Source organism: Schistocerca piceifrons, chromosome 2 (assembly GCF_021461385.2).
Source record: "Schistocerca piceifrons isolate TAMUIC-IGC-003096 chromosome 2, iqSchPice1.1, whole genome shotgun sequence".
In the NCBI taxonomy this organism is placed as follows: Eukaryota; Metazoa; Arthropoda; class Insecta; order Orthoptera; family Acrididae; genus Schistocerca; species Schistocerca piceifrons.
This window is the reverse complement of record NC_060139.1, coordinates 680256423-680274318: the sequence shown is the minus strand read 5'-3', so window position 1 is coordinate 680274318 and position 17896 is coordinate 680256423. Positions and strand designations below refer to the sequence as shown.

General features: G+C 44.4%; 1 protein-coding gene across 1 annotated transcript; it reads right to left on the bottom strand.

Annotated features, from left to right (window-relative positions):
- Positions 1-2021: 2021 nt before the first annotated feature.
- LOC124775027 (diptericin A) lies at positions 2022-15269 on the bottom strand. The gene is made up of 3 exons (XM_047249794.1): positions 15207-15269; positions 3302-3310; positions 2022-2231 (listed from the first exon to the last, which is right to left on the bottom strand). The coding sequence occupies exons 1-3, from the start codon at positions 15267-15269 to the stop codon at positions 2022-2024; spliced, it is 282 nt and encodes a 93-aa protein (XP_047105750.1).
- Between the last annotated feature and the right edge of the window lie 2627 nt (positions 15270-17896).

Genomic DNA, 17896 nt, shown 5'->3' with positions numbered 1-17896 from the left:
GATGTGTGTGATGTCCTTAGGTTAGTTAGATTTAAGTAGTTCTAAGTTCTAGGGGACTGATTGTGGTGTCACCGCCACACACCACACTTGCTAGGTGGTAGTTTTAAATCGGCCGCGGTCCATTAGTACATGTCGGACCCGCGTGTCGCCACTGTCAGTGATCGCAGACCGAGCGCCACCACAAGGCAGGTCTCGAGATACGGACTAGCACTCGCCCCAGTTGTACGGACGACTTTGCTAGCGACTACACGGACGAAGACTCGCTCATTTGCAGAACAGCTAGTTAGAATAGCCTTCAGCTAAGTCCATGGCTACGACCTAGCAAGGCGCCATTAGCATTACATTGCATTTATCTAGAGAGAGTCTCACTTGTATCATCAAGAACGCTGTATACAAATGATGGATTAAAGTTAAGTATTCCAGCAGCTACGTACTTTTCTTTATAGCATTCATTACGTATCCTGTTTCAGACCTCACGCCACCCTGCGTGAGTTAGCGCGTGCATCTTGGCCGCCTCTTTCTATTAGTGTACGTAGTGTTGGCAAGTCTGCCGACACTACACTGATGACCTTAGACGTTAAGTCCCATAGTGCTCAGAGCCATTTGAACCATTTGCAGTGTGCAGTAACGGAATAATCGGTCCGATACTCCTTGATGGGACGGCGACTACCGAAAGATACGTGAAGGTTTTGGAAGACGATAGCATCCCCATTATGCAAAGTGACCCTGATTTCGGCAAGATGTGGTTCATACAAGACGGAGCTGGTCTCCATCGAAGCAGGAGAGTGTTTGATGTTCTGGATGAGCACTTTGGGGACCACTTTCTGGCTCTGGGATACCCAGAGGCCCCTGCCCTGGGCCTCAATTGGCCGCCATATTGTCCGGTTCTGAACACATGCAACTTCTTTTTGGGGGACAATTTTAAAGACAAGGAGTACAGCAGTAACCCCAAAACCAATTACTGAGCTGATAACAGCCATTCAGGAGGTCATCGACAGTATCGATGTTCCGACACTTTAGCGGGTCACGCAAAATTTTGGCATTCGTCTGCGCCACGTCATCGCCAATGATGGCAATCATATCGAACATTTCGTAACCTAAATCCGAATATCTGTTGTGACGTTTACATGTTGAATAAAGTGTGTGCACGCCGTAGTTTGTAACTAATTTACATTTTTCTTTCATTTAGTTCAATAATAGGCATCCTGTATGTAGGCTTAAAGAATAAAGATGTGGAATGTTAAAAATATTTATTTTGTTTCAAATACTTTCAGAGATTTCACGTAAAAAACGCGGAAGCATAACTTTTCAGCACGCTCTCGTACTTCCAATGACTCATTTCCCAATCTAGATCCTCAAGCACATCTGATTATTCAAAAGATTGTTCAAATGGCTCTGAGCACTATGGGACTTAACATCTATGGTCATCAGTCCCCTAGAACTTAGAACTACTTAAACCTAACTAACCTAAGGACAGCACACAACACCCAGCCATCACGAGGCAGAGAAAATCCCTGACCCCGCCGGGAATCGAACCCCGAAACCCGGGCGTGGGAAGCGAGAACGCTACCGCACGACCACGAGATGCGGACATCTGATTATTAAGTGAGGTGCACTACACTACATGAAGCAGTTCGTAAAAGCCGAATAATGACGAAAAGTGAAAGTGCAGTCAGTAAGGTTTCGAACATACGCCTGTGAGGCGCCTCGGAAATTACTTCAGCAACTGTTGAACAGCTTGACTTCATTACGCTGGATGCTTACAAGCAAGGAAGAGAAAAAAATGAAGAATTTTGGTAAATGCTGTTTATTGAATAATGTCTCAGATGTAAGGAAATGCAAATGCAAAGGAAATGGTGGCGTGAAACAAACAGAAGACTCATGGGGAGAAACAATCCACACGGAGTTCATTTCTGAAGAAACGTCGGGCGCCGACGAGCAGCGACCGTGGGACGCAGTGCTGCTCTCTCTCTGGAGGCAGCAAGTCGTGCAGGCGGGCGGCGGGGTGCGGCGAGGCGGGCTCAGAACCTGTGCGAGAAGGTGATGCCCCCCGAGAAGTTGGGCTTGCTGTGGCGGGCGGGCCCTCTGATGACTCGCTCGTACTGGCCTTGCACGTCTACCCTTGTCTTGCCGTCGTCGCTCCTGAAGATGTTGCCTTGGCCTTGGGCGTCCAGCACCGTGCCCACGCCCTTTTCGCGGTGCACGTTCACATCAATCCCGCCACGGTCCTCCTGCGGAACAAGGTGTGCGCTAATAAGAGTAATTGCTAGCTCAGCAGATGTAGAAGTCAGTGCATAATATACAACGACGGAAAAGTGGCAACACCAAAAAATACTAATGTAGAGTAATGAAATTGCGGGAATACATTAGTCTAGGTAACATATTAACGTGACTAACACTACATGATCACAAGTTAATGTAAACGCAAGATAATCCAATGCAAATATGAAATGCAAGTGCAGTAAAAACAGGTGTAACCGCCAGACTTGCATGCATTGAGTTGCACAGCTGCAAGATGACTGTTGCACTTGATCAATGCTCGGGCAGTTAATGCTGTTTATCGTATGATGATGTCTAGCATTTGCTCGCTTGGACACAGATATGGTGATCGAGTGGGCCAAGGCAATATGTGGACACTCCGTAGACTATGTTGTGTTACAACAGTGGTATATATGTGGACGAGCGCTATCCTGCTGGAAAACAGCCTCTAGATTGCTGTTCGTGAATGTCAGCACAACAGGTTGAATCACCATACTAACGTACAATTTTGCGGTCAGGGTGCTCCTGCTGACATAACTACGACAGTGCTCCTGCTGACATTCGAAATCGCACCTCATACCATGACTCCAGGCGTAGTTCCAGTATAGCACGCACTCAGACTAGGTGTAGGTCCTCAACTTTCCTCCTCCTAACCAATACACGGCCAACACTGGCACCAAGGTAGATCCATCTTTCATCAGGAAACATAACAGACCGCCAGTCTGCGCTCCAATGAAGCTCTCACTTGCACAACCGACCTTGCAACTGGCGGTGCTTTGGGGTCAGTGAAATGTTCCCTGCAGGGCGTCTGGCTCGGAGCTGTCCTTGAAGTAACTGATTTGTAAGACTTCGTTGTGTCACTGTGGTGCCAACTGCAGCTGAAACTTCTGCTGCAGATGCAGTACGTTGCGCCAGAGCCATACGCCAAATCCGATGGTCTTACCTCTCGGTAGTGCACTTACCGTCCTGAGCCCGGTCTTCTTGCGACCGTACGTTCTTGAGGTCACAGCTGCCAGCAGTCATACAGTGGCTACATTCAGACCAAGTCTTTCTACAATATCACAGAAGGAACATCCAGCTTCTCGTAGTCCTATTACACGACCTAGTTCAAACTCTGTGTCGTGTTGATAATGGCGTCTTTGTTGCTTTAAAGGCATTCTTGACTAATACCAATTCACTAAGTCCAATCTCAAAGGTAACTAACACTCACGACCGTTATAATCTGTATTTAAAGCTAAACTCATTTGCATCCTCAAAGTCGCGGCGTAAGGGCAAATGTTATGTGATTGGCGCTAAATTTGAATACACTCACCTTTCAGGTGTAGAAACACGCTTACCAACTTTCGTCTGTGTCACATACCTCGTTCTACGCACTGTCATTTTTTTCCATCAGTGTATTTAGCATTTTTTCATTCACGGATGCTTTATGGGATCAGACTTTGTGTTAATTCCTCACTTGGGCAGAAACAGAGAGCAATAAGAATTATGTGCGGGCTTCATATACGTACGTCTTGCAGGCATCTCTTTAAGCAGCTCTAAGTACTAACCACATCTTCACAGATTATTTATTCTCTAATAAAAGTTGCTATCAACAGTACATCTCAGCTTCAGTGTCTGAGATATCCACAGGTACACTACTACTGGCCTGCATTACCACTACAGACCTACATTACCACTGCTCATCTGCACTGCCGTTTAATGAATGAACTTTTGCACTAAAAGAGATGAAATATGCAGCTATAAAACTTTTTTGACAGTCTACCCATGGAAATAAAGCACTGAGAACTGTTTTCAAACGTAGATTACCGAGGTTTCTGCGAAAAACATCTAAGCCACAAAGGAATTTATCAGAAAATGGAATAAATAACGAACACTACTTAAATTAAATGTGGATGCAGCTCTACAGACTGCGTAACAGACACAAAACTTGAAGGAATGAATACTGATTCTCATCGGATGTGGGTTGAACACACAAAAATAGTTGGCAACAGAATGCCGTCAGCATGTTATTCACGCAGTTTCGACATCGGTGTGCAGCAGCCAGTTTAATTACAAAATTCTGCACTTCACAAAACGAAAAAAATCAGCATTCTTTGTCGACAGTATCAACGAGTCACAACTGGAACCGAACTATTCATACACGAAAGCGTGCTGAACATTAATGCCTCAGTATTTTTATGTGAATACTAAAAGCTTTTTAATTAGAGCTACATCTTCATCCTTCATGTCTACATATTTAATTATCAACATGGTCACCCTGGCGACGAACGCATTTTTGGCAACGAGAGATCAGTTTATTGATGTGAGACCTTAGTTTCTCTCGGCGTAAATAATGTTCAAATAACTTATAGCAATGCATCCGGGTGACGTTGTCGACAAATGACGATGTTTAGACAGGAGCACACACTGCCATTTTCAAGGCAAAACTGCATCGATTAAGCACTGTGCAAGCGAATTTGAAACCTCAGTAATGATAAAACACACACACACACACACACACACACACACACACACACAGGAAACACTAGCGCCGTCACAAACCAAGGATGACCGACGTCAGAAGTTATCGATAGTGAAATTAACAATCAACGGATGATGAAGCATAAGCCCTGTCTCTCGGTTTTCTGACAAGTGCGAGAGCAGGATTCCATGCAGAATTTAAACAGAAACCTCATTCTCTATTCCTAAGGTTACTTGGTAATTTAATTTCAATAGTTTCCTTAATTACACTGTCCCAAGGGCTGGAAGTGCATGCCAGAATCTCCGTGTTGTTATGTCCCACAGGATGATCAGTGCCAAGGCAACGTTCTGCAACGGCGGGTTTGCTCGGCTGTTATGAGCATGTGTGCCGCTTATGCACACATTCCTCATAGTGTGATCAGTATATGACTTGCCACAACTACGAGGAATACGATGGATACCTGCCTTATGCAAACCGGAATCATCCTTTACCGAACCTAAATGGACATTGATCTTAGATGGTGATCGACAAACACATTTTACATCAAAATTCCGCAAAATATTAGATCTTGTTCCAAATGCTCTCTGCGTTAGGTAAAAAGGCCGTAGACGGAAATTCTGGCAAGCACATCTAACTATTAGGATAGTGTTATTAAGGAAGCTGTTGAAACTGAATGAACAAGTTGTTTCGCTATCGATAACTTCTGACGTCGGTTACCTTTGGTTTGCGATGGCGCTAGTGTTTACAGTGTGTGTGTGTTTGTGTGTGTGTGTGTGTGTGTGTGTGTGTGTGTGTGTGTGTGTGTGTGTGTGTGTGTATGTGTGTGTGTGTGTGTTATCATTCCCGAGGTTTTAAATTCTTTTGCACAGCGCTTGCTTGCTGCAGTTTTGCCTTGAAAGTGGCAGGGTCTGCTCCTGTCTAAACATCGTCGGTTGTCGACGACGTCACCAGACTACATTCCCGTAAGTAATTTGAACAGTTTGTTGATACCGTCACTGCAGAATGTTTGACTTTGTTGACGGAGCCACAGCCTCACCTCTGCTTGCACGGCTTCATAACTGTCCAAGTGAATTCCTCGGAGGTGTTCTTTAAGTTTTGAGAACTGATGAAAATCGGATGGGGCCAAGTGGGTACTGTACGGTGGACGATCGATGACAGTGAACCCAGGGCGTCGGATTGCTGCAGACGTTGCTTTTCTCGTGTGTGCTCTGGCATTGTCATGCTGAAGGAGAGGCTGCTCCACGTATGGCGAAACTCGATTTCGGATCTGGATAACAGCTCGATGTTTCTCACGCACCGACGTAGCTGTGTTTCATAGTCATATTATACGCTACAATTCGGAATCTTTCAATGCCAGAAGCTGCAAATTTGTGAACTGTTAGAATGTTAATAACGTTTGTTTTAACTAAAATCTTTAAGACTTTTCACATAAAAAATTACGCGGCGTCAATTTTCAGCACGCCCTCGTAAATATCTGCGTGTAACTCGTAGGGATGTGATAGCTCACATATGCTAGGTAAGCAGGCGGAAGCCTGGAGAAATCCAATCAATCTACAAAGGATATTTCTTACAGATCTCTCGTGCGACCCGTCTTAGAGTAGGTTCAAAATGGTTCAAACGGCTCTGAGCACTATGGGACATAATATCTGAGGTCATCAGTCCCCTAGAACTTAGAACTACTTAAACCGAACTAACCTAACGACATCACATACATCCATGCCCGAGGCAGGATTCGAACCTGCGATGATAGCGGTCGCGCGGTTCCAGACTGAAGCGTCTAGAACCACTGGGCGACACCGGCCGGCCTTACAGTAAGGATGAGCCAACCAGTCTGCAACACACTACAGCCTAAAAGCTTAGGCCTGAGTCCAGTAATAAAATTTGAAAGCTTAACCATATTTTCTTCATCATCATCTAATAATCAGGGCAGATCCCCACCTAAATTTGCTTCCGCCCACTTATCATCCAACGAAATGCACTCATTTAAAAAGTGGCGTAAAGTGATTTGCATGCCCCAGGCATCACGTATTGGAGAGGTCCTCACAGGAGTAGAGGGTCGTGCGTTAGAAGACAGTGCCCAAATCGGAGGCGGGTCAGAGCCACCTCATCCCGCCAAAGTGAACGTTGTGAAAGAGAAGTTCTAATAATTGATACAACGAGAAGTACCCTCTGCCATCCATTTTACGTTGGTTTGAAGAGTATGGATGCAGATGTACATAATATTCATGTGTAAACTCAGTTCTTATCTATGGAATTTTCTTCTGGGGAACAATTGCACAAAATATGAACACAGTTTTCAAACTACAGAAAAGAGCCTAGAATAATAACCAAAAACAGCAGTACAGTTTATTGTAAGGCTCTGTTAAAAAATGGTGATTTTAACCACACAATGTGAGTACGTGTACCAGTGAGTTGTGCACATCCAAAATAACGTTGATAATTTCTGCACAGAAGCTCTGTCCTTAACTGCGGAACAATATCTGGGCTGAACCTGACATTTACCAAGAACGAATAAACATAGAAATGAAAACAGCATTTTCTAACAAGTAAAAAAACTGTGCAATAAATTAAGCAAGGAGTTTACTAGAACGATTTTTTTAAAAAGGCAATCAAAAATTAACTATTAAGCAAAACGTTCTGTACCTTGAAGGATTACTTAGGTAAGATAGACAAGCGGTTTGGTAAAAACTATGAAGCACAAATAAATAATAATAATAATAATAAAGGTGATCCCAATAAACTTCTACCATTTCACGCAATACTTTCACACTGTTACTTTTCTTTTTGCGTGGAAACCTTAATCCCAAAGCTATAAAATGTATAATATTAACACGTCAACCTCTTTCTGAGCTCAACATCTGACTCGTTATTGAGGGGTGCTGGCTCAGTTTTCCCCTGGGTCACTGTGCGATTAAATGAGGACGCCCTGAACACTGCCGCTCAGTTACCAGCCAAAAGCCTCGTATGCGACCTTGAGACACTAGATAGATAAGGTTTCACCGTTAGAAATGCATTACTGAAATGATTCAATTATAAATTCTAATGCATTAAGAATAAAGAAAACATTTGGTGATATAATGTAGAATATATCTATTCATCATATGCCACATTTTCACGTTTCTATAATGTGACTCATAGACGTCATGGTACAGAAATCTTGTGTAGCACGCAGAATGAACGCTAGGTTGAATATATACTCCAAGACAAAAAAAAAAAAAAAGACAACGAGGCACCACGAAGGACTTGTCCGAATGGGATGGAAATCCATAGATGTGATGTACATGGACAGACAAAGAAACGATTACAACTTCAGAAAAATTGGATGATTTATTCAAGGGAACTAACTTCAAAAATTGAGGAAATCAGTTATTGATTTACTCAATTGCGTTGGGTCACCTGCGGCCCTTAGCCAAGCAGTTATTCGAATGCACAATGAATGATATGTTGCATGTCCTCTTGAGTGATACAGTGCCAAATTCTGACCACTTAGCGCGTTAGAATGCCAAATCCCGAGCTGGGGGAGAGCCCTGCCCATAATGCTCCAGAGTTCTTATTTGGGGTGACAGGGTTCGGCAAGCACGAAGGCAAGCAGTAGAAATTCTCGCCGTGTGCGGGCGGACATTATCTTCCTGAAATGCATGCCCAGGATGGCCTGCCACGAAAGGCAACAAAACGGGCCGTAGAATATTGTTGACGTACTGCTATGCTGTAAGGGTGTCGCGGATGACAACCAAAGGGGTTCTTGTTGTGAAATGAAATGCCACTCAAATGATCACTCCTGGTATTCGGACCGCATGGCGAGCGACAGCCAGGTTCGTAGCCCACCGCTGCACTTGGCGTCTCAAGACACGTCTTCGCTAGTCGTCGGGGCTCAGTTCGAAGCGCAACTCATCATTGAAAGCAATTGTGCGTGACATTCTAGGCTCGACATCACTGCAGAAAGGCCTGTTGGCGTACGTAGGTCAACGTACGCCTGTTAATAGCCCTTGTGGTAAGGGAAGCACCAGTTGCACGTCGGATCGATGATAATAATCAGTCCGGCGCTCTGAGTGCCTTCCTGGCGATTGCTCAGTTCTCACGTTCTGTCCTCTCTTTAGATCTACCGCTTCCTTCTTGACATTGTCTTCGGCCACGGTTCACTCAGTTCTGCCAACATCGTTCAATAGTGGCATCTCCCCTGCTGAAACGTCGAGCGATTCGCCGAGTCCTCCAACCAGCTTCTTTCAGTCCGACTACACTTACTCTCTCTCAAATTCTGAAATCTGCGTATATTGTTCACGCGCCTGTTTGCAAGCATAATCATTGTCTAGCTGACTACACGGAATGGAATTCGTAAAGACTTTATGTTCTAGTACTGTCATGTTCCCTGGTTACTATTCGTGCATGCTGCTAGGTGAAATTGCGCTGCAGCGTCACGCATTCATCCATCGGCCGGCAAAGTTTACAGTTTTGCATTTTTCGTCGATACCTTTTTGCATTTCAGTTTGTGACCAACCTGTATAAATCCTGCCCGGTGCGTCTTTTTTTGCCTTAGAGCGTATTAACACATTAAAACTATGAGCCATACCAGGGTTGAAGCCCGATGGCAATCTTTCATGGAGAGTGGTCTGCCAGATACACCATTCGAGAATAATCTACGAACAAACTGAAGCTTCATCTAGCTGTCCTTTTTGTACATCTTACCCAAATGTAATTATTCATGTACGTTTCATGAAAAAATTATGCAGCAATATTGAACAGTGAAACACATGTCTTACAGAAATCATTGATTATTGTAGTGTTAACAGTAGTCGACATAGAAGAGATATGGGATCCAGTATCGTAACCAGAATTTAAAAGAGTTTTGGAACACTTAAGGGCGAATAAGGCAGAAGGGATAGACAACATTCCATCCTAATTTCTAAAATCATTGGGGAAAGTGGCAACAAAATGACTATCCACGTTTGTGTGTAGATTGTATGAGTGTGGTGACATACCATCTGACCTCCGTAAAAATATCATCACAAAATTCCGAAGATTTCGATAGCCAACAAGTGCCAGAATTATCGCAAAATCAGATTAACAGCTCATACACCCAGGGTATTGACGAGTATAATATACAGAAAAATGGAAAAGAAAACTGACGATGTGTTAGGTGACGATCAGTTTGGGTTTATGAAAAGCAAAGGCAGGGCAGTTCTGACTTTGCGGTTGACAATGGAAGCGACACCAAAGAAAATTCAAGAGACATTCATAGGATTTGTCGACTTGGAAAAAGCGTTAGATAATGTCAAATGGTGGAAGATGTCCGAAATTCTGAGAAAATTAGGGGTAGGCTTTAGGGAAACACGGGAAAAATACAATATGCACAAGAACCGAGAAGGAACAATAAGAGTGGAAGACTAAGAACGAAGAGAACGGATTAAAAATTGTGTAGGACAGGGATGTAGTCTTTCGCTCCTACTGTTCAATCTACTTTATACAGTTCATCGAAGAAGTAATGACGGAGCCAAAATAAATGTTCGAGAGTGGCATTAAAATTCAAGGTGAAAGCATATCAGTGATAAGATTCGCTAATGGCACTGCTACCCTCAGTGAAAGTGAAGAAGAATTGCTGAATGGAATGAACAATCTGATGAATGCACAATGTGGATTCAGAGTAAATCGAAGAAAGATGAAAGCAGTGAGACGTAGCAGACATGAGATCAGCGAGAAACGTATCAGAACAGGTGATCACGGAGTAGATGAAATTAAGGAAATGTACTACTTCTAGCAGCAAAATAACCCATAACGGAGGGAGCAAGGAGGACATAAGAAGCAGACTAGTACTGGAAAAAAGTGCATTCGTGACCAAGACAAATCTACTAGTATCAAACATAGGCCCTAATTTGAAGAAGAAATTTCTGAGAATGTATGTTTGGAGCACAGCACTGTATGCTAGTGAAACATGGACTGTCAGAAATCCAGGAAAGAAGATAATCGAAGCATTTGAAATGTGGTGCAAAAGAAGACTGTTGAAATTTGGGTAGACTGACGTGTGAGCAATGAGGAGGTTCTGCGAGGAAGCGGCGAGGAAAGGAATATATGGAAAACACTGATAAGAAGAAGATATCATGGAATAACTTCCATGGTAGTAGAGGGAAGTGTAGAGGGAAAAAACTGTAGAGGAAGACAGAGACTGGAATTCGTCCAGCAAGTAATTGAGAACGTAGGGTCAAGTGCTGCTGAGATGAAGAGGTTTGCAAAGGAGACGAATTCGTAACAGGCCGCATCAAATCAGTCAGAAGAGTGATGACAAAAGAAAAAGTGTTATCATTTTTCTACAACAGTGTTCAAAATATTCAACAACCTGTTGGTAAAAAATGGTGAATCCTTAATTATCGCGAAGGCTGATCTGAACATCACGTTGCGTTAGCAACGATGATCCTTGCCTTCCTGTGATCTTTGAATTGACATCTAGCCAGTTGTAGATCGACCTACAGTTAGACGTGGACTCCGAACCACGGAGTAACTCGGTATTTTTCACATCAGCAGATATTGTCAGAGGTGAAACACGTGGTAAGACATGCACAAAAATCCCCAGGCTGATCAGGGACCCAACGCCAGTCATTCGGATCCGCAGTCTGGAGCTTAACCACTCAACTACAGAATAGTTTTAATTTACCGTAAATGAAAGTTCACTTAATATTTTGTATATTCTCTGTTTTCACGGTTTTTAGAAATCTGTTACACTTCCGTGTGCGTCAACCGCTGCCCCTCTTTACTACCAAGTTTGAGAACGGCATCACCATTACTTCGATTGGCAAAACATCGTGTCTACAGGAAATACATGTTGTGGTAAAAGCACTTGAACATAAACGAAGTATTTCAGAATTTCACGTGTAATATTTACACTGCATTATTCATAATTCCTCTTGACGCTTCATGTCTTTCTTGCCGTTCTGTTGAGTTTGTCAGTAGTTTCACGTCTTCAATGGCTCATTCCTCTGAGGATGGTGTGTATGAGGCGCCCACTGATTTCTTCTTTCTTTCTTTTCTTTTGTGGAAAAAGACTGAAGCGCCAAAGAAACTGGTACAGCCATGCACGTTGAAATACAGATATATGTAAACAGGCAGAATACGGCGCTGCGGTCGGCAACGCCCATGTTTGGGTTGGGGTTATTTGGGGGAAGAGACCAAACAGCGAGGTCATCTGTCTCATTGGATTAGGTAAGGATGGGGAAGAAAGTCGGCCGTGCCCTTTCAAAGGAACCATTCCGGCATTTGCCTGGAGCGATTTAGGTAAATGACGGAAAACCTAAATCAGGATGGTCAGACGCGGGATTGAACAGTCGTCCTCCCGAACGCGAGTCCAGTGTGCTAGCCACTGCGCCACTTCGCTCGGTCAACGCCTGTGTAAGATAACATGTATCTGTCGCAGTTCTCAGATCGCTTACTGCTGCTACAATGGCAGGTTATCAACACTTAAGTGAGTTTGAACATGATGTTATAGTCGACGCACGAGCGATGGGACATATCGTCTCCGAGGTAGCGATGAAGTGGGGATTTTCCCGTACGATAATTTCACGAGTGTACCGTGAAAATTAGGAATCTGGTAAAACATCAAATCTACGACATCGCTGCGGCTGGAAAAAGATCCTGCAAAAACGGGACCAACGACGACTGAAGAGAATCGCTTAACGTGTCGGAGGTACAACTCCTCCGCAAATTGCTACAGATGCTGGGCCAACAACAAGTGTCAGCGTGAGAACCATTCAACAAAACATCATCGATTGGGCCTTCGGTGCAGAAAGTCTATTCTTGTACCCTTGGTGACTGCAGAACACAAAGCGTTACGCCTCGCCTGGGCCCATCAACACCGACATTGTACTGTTGATGACTGGAAGCATGTTGCCTGGTCGGTCGAGTCTCGTTTCAAATTGTATCGAGCGGATGGACGTGTACAGGTTTGGAGACAATCTCATGAATTCATGGACCCTGCATGTCAGCAGGGGACTGTTCAAGCTGGTGGAGACACTGTATTGGCGTGGGGTGTGTGCAGTTGGAGGGGTATCGGCTCCCTGATATGTCTAGATTAGACTCTGACAGGTGGCACATACGTAAGCATAACCTGCATTCATGTCCATTGAGCATTCCGATGGACTTGGATAATTCCAGCAGGACAGTGCGACACCCCAAACGTCCAGAATTGCTACAGAGTTGGTCTAGGAACACTCTTCGGAGTTTAAACACTTCCGCTGGCCAGCAAAGCCCCCGGACATGAATATTATTGAGCACATCTGGGATGCCTTGCAACGCGCTTTTCAGAAGAGATCTGCACCCGCTCGTACTCTTATGGATTTATGGACAGCTCTGCAGGATTCATGGCGTCAATTCCCTCTAACACTACTTCAGACGTTAGTCGTGTTCATGCCACGTCATGTTGCAGCACTTCTGCGTGCTCGCGGCTAGTTTCCTTGGCTCTTCAGTGCATTACCCTTACACTTCCTCATCTGCAGCAATCAGCAGTACCTATTATGATGTAAAAATTGTATTGAAAGGTCACTTCCATACGAGTATGTTCACTTACCAGTTTGGATTTTGGGATTTGCCACAGCTACACATCTGTGCATATTCTACAGTTTTTAGTATCACTAAACAGTACCGCAAGGTCTATCATGTGATAATCAGATGATTTGTCTCGCGACAAGTTATCTAAATGTCTTAACTTCGTAAATGGACGGTTTGTGGGAGAAGTAGATCAGTGTTTAACGTCCCGTTGACAGCGAGGTTTATAGAGACGGAGCACAAGTTCGGAGAAGGGAAGAACAGGGATGGAAATCAGACGTGCCCTTTCAAGAGAACCATCCCGGCATTTGCCTGAATCGATTTAGGAATGGCCGGTGGTGGGTTTCAACCATTGCCCTCACGAATGCGACACCAGAGTGCTAACCACTTCGCCACTTCGCTCGGTACGGTTCCTGAGTGACGTAACACAAGTAATTAACACCGTCCACAATGTGTGCACGTCCCGAGTTGTTCTCTGGAATATTCACTTTCGAAAAGGCAGTGGGCTTCCGATTAGCGCGGGGAAGTGCAAGGATGAGACAGGAGCACCTTCACGGAATAATAAACCGAAATATTCTCTTCTGCAGTCTGCGTCACTGATATTTCTGGCTCGCTTCTATTAGTACTGTTAAATTTCCCTTCCAAAGCTAAACTTGTTTCAACAGACAAAGCTTTTGCGCAGTAGTTTTTATTAAACTGAGATCACTACACAGCAATCGAATTCCTTATTAGCCACTTACTACGGAGCAGGAAACGAAAGAAAATTTAGAGAACAAATAGGAAGAGAAGATCATTAAGAGGCATTGCTGATGGATTTTCGTTTAGGCATATTAGCCAAAGGAACCTGGCTTTATTTTATTGACCTTTCATAGCTTTCGAAATACAAATCCTGGTAGAAACACGCACTCACAAACAATATGCTAGTGCCAAAATATACTGAGTGCTGTACTCGAAAAATATGTTTGTGCAAAGCCTAAAAACGAGTAAAACTTCCGATTTGTGGCTGCATTAACGTGTCTCGTTATAGGAAATACGTAGAATCATATTAATGAAGGAATAAGGCGAGTTCATGGAAGTTTCGCGTGTCTATTGGTACCTAAATAACTTTCGTTGGGTTTTAAAGCCGATAAACATTGAAAATTTCTAACATTCTAAGTTACAAGCGGGCTATAAAAAAGTTTCCGTTCCATTGCCGTATAGTCCAAAATCGGAATGCGAGTCGGCAAAATCTCCGTGACTACTGAGGCAATCGTCCCACCGACGCTCACGTGCCCTGCTGCGTGAAAGAGTCCGTAACTACCTGCTGCCCCTCCTCGTCCGGCAGAATCGGCTCTTGAACGTCTTGAATCGCATGGAGAGAGATCAGGACTATATGGCGGGTTCGTGGATGGCTCCCAGTAGAGGTGGCGTAACTTCTGCGTTATGACATTTGCGATGTAGTGTCATTGAAACGAGTCAGATGCTTCAGGCAAACAGCCATCCAGTTTACTGTTTCTTCGGCATTCAACGCCCGATACATCCACTGGGTGCAGACCTTACGGTGGCCTAACTCCTGTTGGATAATGTGTCGAACGCGACCGAAGATGGCGTCGAGGTCCTTTGCTAGCACATTATCAACTATTTTACAACGACATTTTTCGACAGACATGCTTCCCCACACACATTCTTCATTCTCCGATGGCTGTCTACCTATGTTTGTCCTCTGGCACATAAGAAAAGAATGTTTGGACACATTTGGGGTATCGCATTTACAACAGGCACGTCAGAAAGACACGAATGTTACACAGATTCCTTGTCTAGGTGTCGATGCTTATATACCTTTAATCGGAGTCTCACTACTTTGCATGTACGTTACAGTAACACCCTCAAACGGAAACCTTTTGATCGCACCTTATATTATTTGGGCAAAAAAGTTTATACATTCCTGCCAAGAAAAACAAGATTTTGCTCTACTCACCGCGGGAGAAGGGTACGCACTGCTGAGAGCTACAGCACATACCACGATCACCACGGCGACTTTCATAGTTGTTGGTTCTGGAAGATAAAAATTGTTAGTCAAGCCCAGCAGCATCAAATTGAGAACTCATATTATACCGTGAATTATCGATGGAGGAGACATTAGTAATAAACTATTGTTTGCCCAAGTAGAAGTGTTCCAGCTGAGAAGGTTTCACCCAGTGAGAAGGGGCAATGGCAAGTAGCTGGACTCGCATTCTGGAGGACATAAGATTTGAATTCAGGCTTGGCCATCAATACTGATGTTTTATATGGTTTCTCTCAATATACCAACTGCCTTACCGCAGTGGTTCTCGTCAGATTACGGAGTTCAGCGCTGTTGGCCCTTATGAGGCCAACGGAGGAGATACTTGATTAACAAGTAGCGGCTCCCGTCATGAAAACTGGCAACTACCGGGCGAGCTGTGTGCTGACCACGTGCCGCTTCATATCCGCATTCAGTGACGCCTGTCGGCCGAGGACGACACGGTGGTCGATCGGTATCGTTGGGCTTATCGAGACGGAATGTGTGCATATGATTTCCCTCAATAACTTAAGGCAAATGCCAGGACGGTTCCTTTGAAAAGGACACCAACGATTTCCCTTCTTATCCCGCTCCCCAATCACAGCTTGTGCTTTGTCTTTTACAAACTCGTCCATGACAGAGAGTTAAACCTCAATCTTGTTCCTCCCTCATCTCCTCTTTCTTCTTCTTCTTCCTCTTCTTCTTCTTCCAAAACATTGCATACCAGTCACACGAATGGACATTTATTAACTTTCATTAGGCTTTTGTAAGCTACAGATATTTGTTACCTAACTGATGTAGTAAACATTTTATTGCCATCAGGTGCATGTCGAACCACCTCTGTCGTCGTTCCTGCGTCAGAACCTGTGGTCGGACACACATTATGTAATTCCTGTACAGGGGAGCATATTTTAATTAAAGTCGCTGCCCGTATGCATGTCTGAATGAACATTGCATAGTTTTCTCAAAAACACAGACACTGCAATACCGCATTTCTCCGCCTATACTGGGGAGCGAATTTTGATCAAAATGTCCTCCCTTGTACGGGAATTGCGTAATCTGTGTGCGAGTACAAGTTATGACGCAGGACATACGGAGATTTGGGTCTGGCCGTGAGTGGTATATCGATAGCCAAAGCGGTTAAGTCGACCACTCGTATTAAGCGGGAAATTCGGATTCGATTCCAGGATTCCCTTATACAGCTGATGTTTGTTCGTGTTCGCAACTGCGACTGTAGTCGCCACAGCGCCTGCTCCTTCAGACACGCATGCCTGAGCGGAGAAACATTGCATTGTTCTTCTTAACAACCCAGGCCCTTCAATATCGCATTCGTGATATCTGCTTTACAGAACTTGGCTTCTTTTCTTTACATGCTATTATTTGGTTCACTTTAACATTGCTTGTAGAAAGATATCTCAAGCACCGTACATGAAGTATCATTAATGAACGCAGGTAGGGCGTCTCTTGCGAGGCATTAGTAGCTCATGGCTCAGTTCGGTTCAGGTGAGTAGTTCAAGCCGACTTGGACTGGGGCATCGCTAGTAAGCTGACTATGCTACGACGGGAAAGACATATCGGTGTAAACGCTAAACCGTCAATAATGATGGCTAATTATGAAATGAAGCTACTAACTATTGAAGATGGAGTTCTCAGAAAAACTTTATTTCTTTACTGGCCTCGATACGAAATTGTTGAGGCTGTCCTGGCCATTCGTTGACATAAGGCCTTTTGGCTTGTCTGACGTTTCACCAGCAGGAGTGGCAGCCATTATCGGCGGTTTGCTGGAGGGTGTTTAAGCTATAACATCTCTAAAGAATTCGGTTTCAAATTCCGTCAAGCTGAGCCATCTATCCATCCCGCAAATAACGTTACACCAGTGACAGAGTCTGAGAGACTTACTTGTACTTCTGTTGTTGCAGTTCAGCCTCTTCACAGTGAAATTGCAACTCCGCGCTGCGGGTGTCCTATATACACGAATGTTTTCGGTGCGAGTTTTCCAGAGTGGCATCCCAGCTCTGTAAGCAGAGGTCTTTGTTTGTAGTGCAGTAAACGGCATGGCACGTCTGTGGCGCTCGTGGCATCTGTTGTTTCCTATCAGGGTGCCGTAAAAGCCGGTGACTCGAAACGGCCTTGTCTTTCTGCCTCGGTGAAAAGTACTTGCGTGTTGTTATGCGCAAAGTGAGGGAAAGTCCCGCTTTGAAAGCAGAGTAACTTATACTGAAGAGTGGAAAAAACTGGCACACCTGCCGAACGTAGTGTAGGACCCCCGCGAGCACTCAGAAGTGCCGCAACACGAGATGGCATGGACTCGACTAATGTCTGAAATAGTATTGGATGGAACTGACTCCATGAATCCTGCAGGGCTGCCCATAAATCCGTAAGAGTACAAGGGAATGGAGATCCCTACTGAGCAGCACGTTGCAAGGCACCGCAAATTTTCTCAGTAATGTTTATTTCTGGGGAGTTTGGTGGCCAGCGGAAGTTTTTAAACTCAGCAGAGTGCTCCTGGAGCCACTCTGTAACAATTCTGGACGGGAAGGGTGTCGCATTGTCCTGCTGGAATTGCCCAAGTCCGTCGGAATGCACGTAAAAGTCACCTGTCAGAGTCTTTTCTAGACGTATCAAGGGTC

Bases quoted from the DNA above. Each gene is read 5' to 3' on its own strand.
- LOC124775027 (XM_047249794.1), bottom strand. From the start codon at position 15,269: ATGAAAGTCGCCGTGGTGATCGTGGTATGTGCTGTAGCTCTCAGCAGT.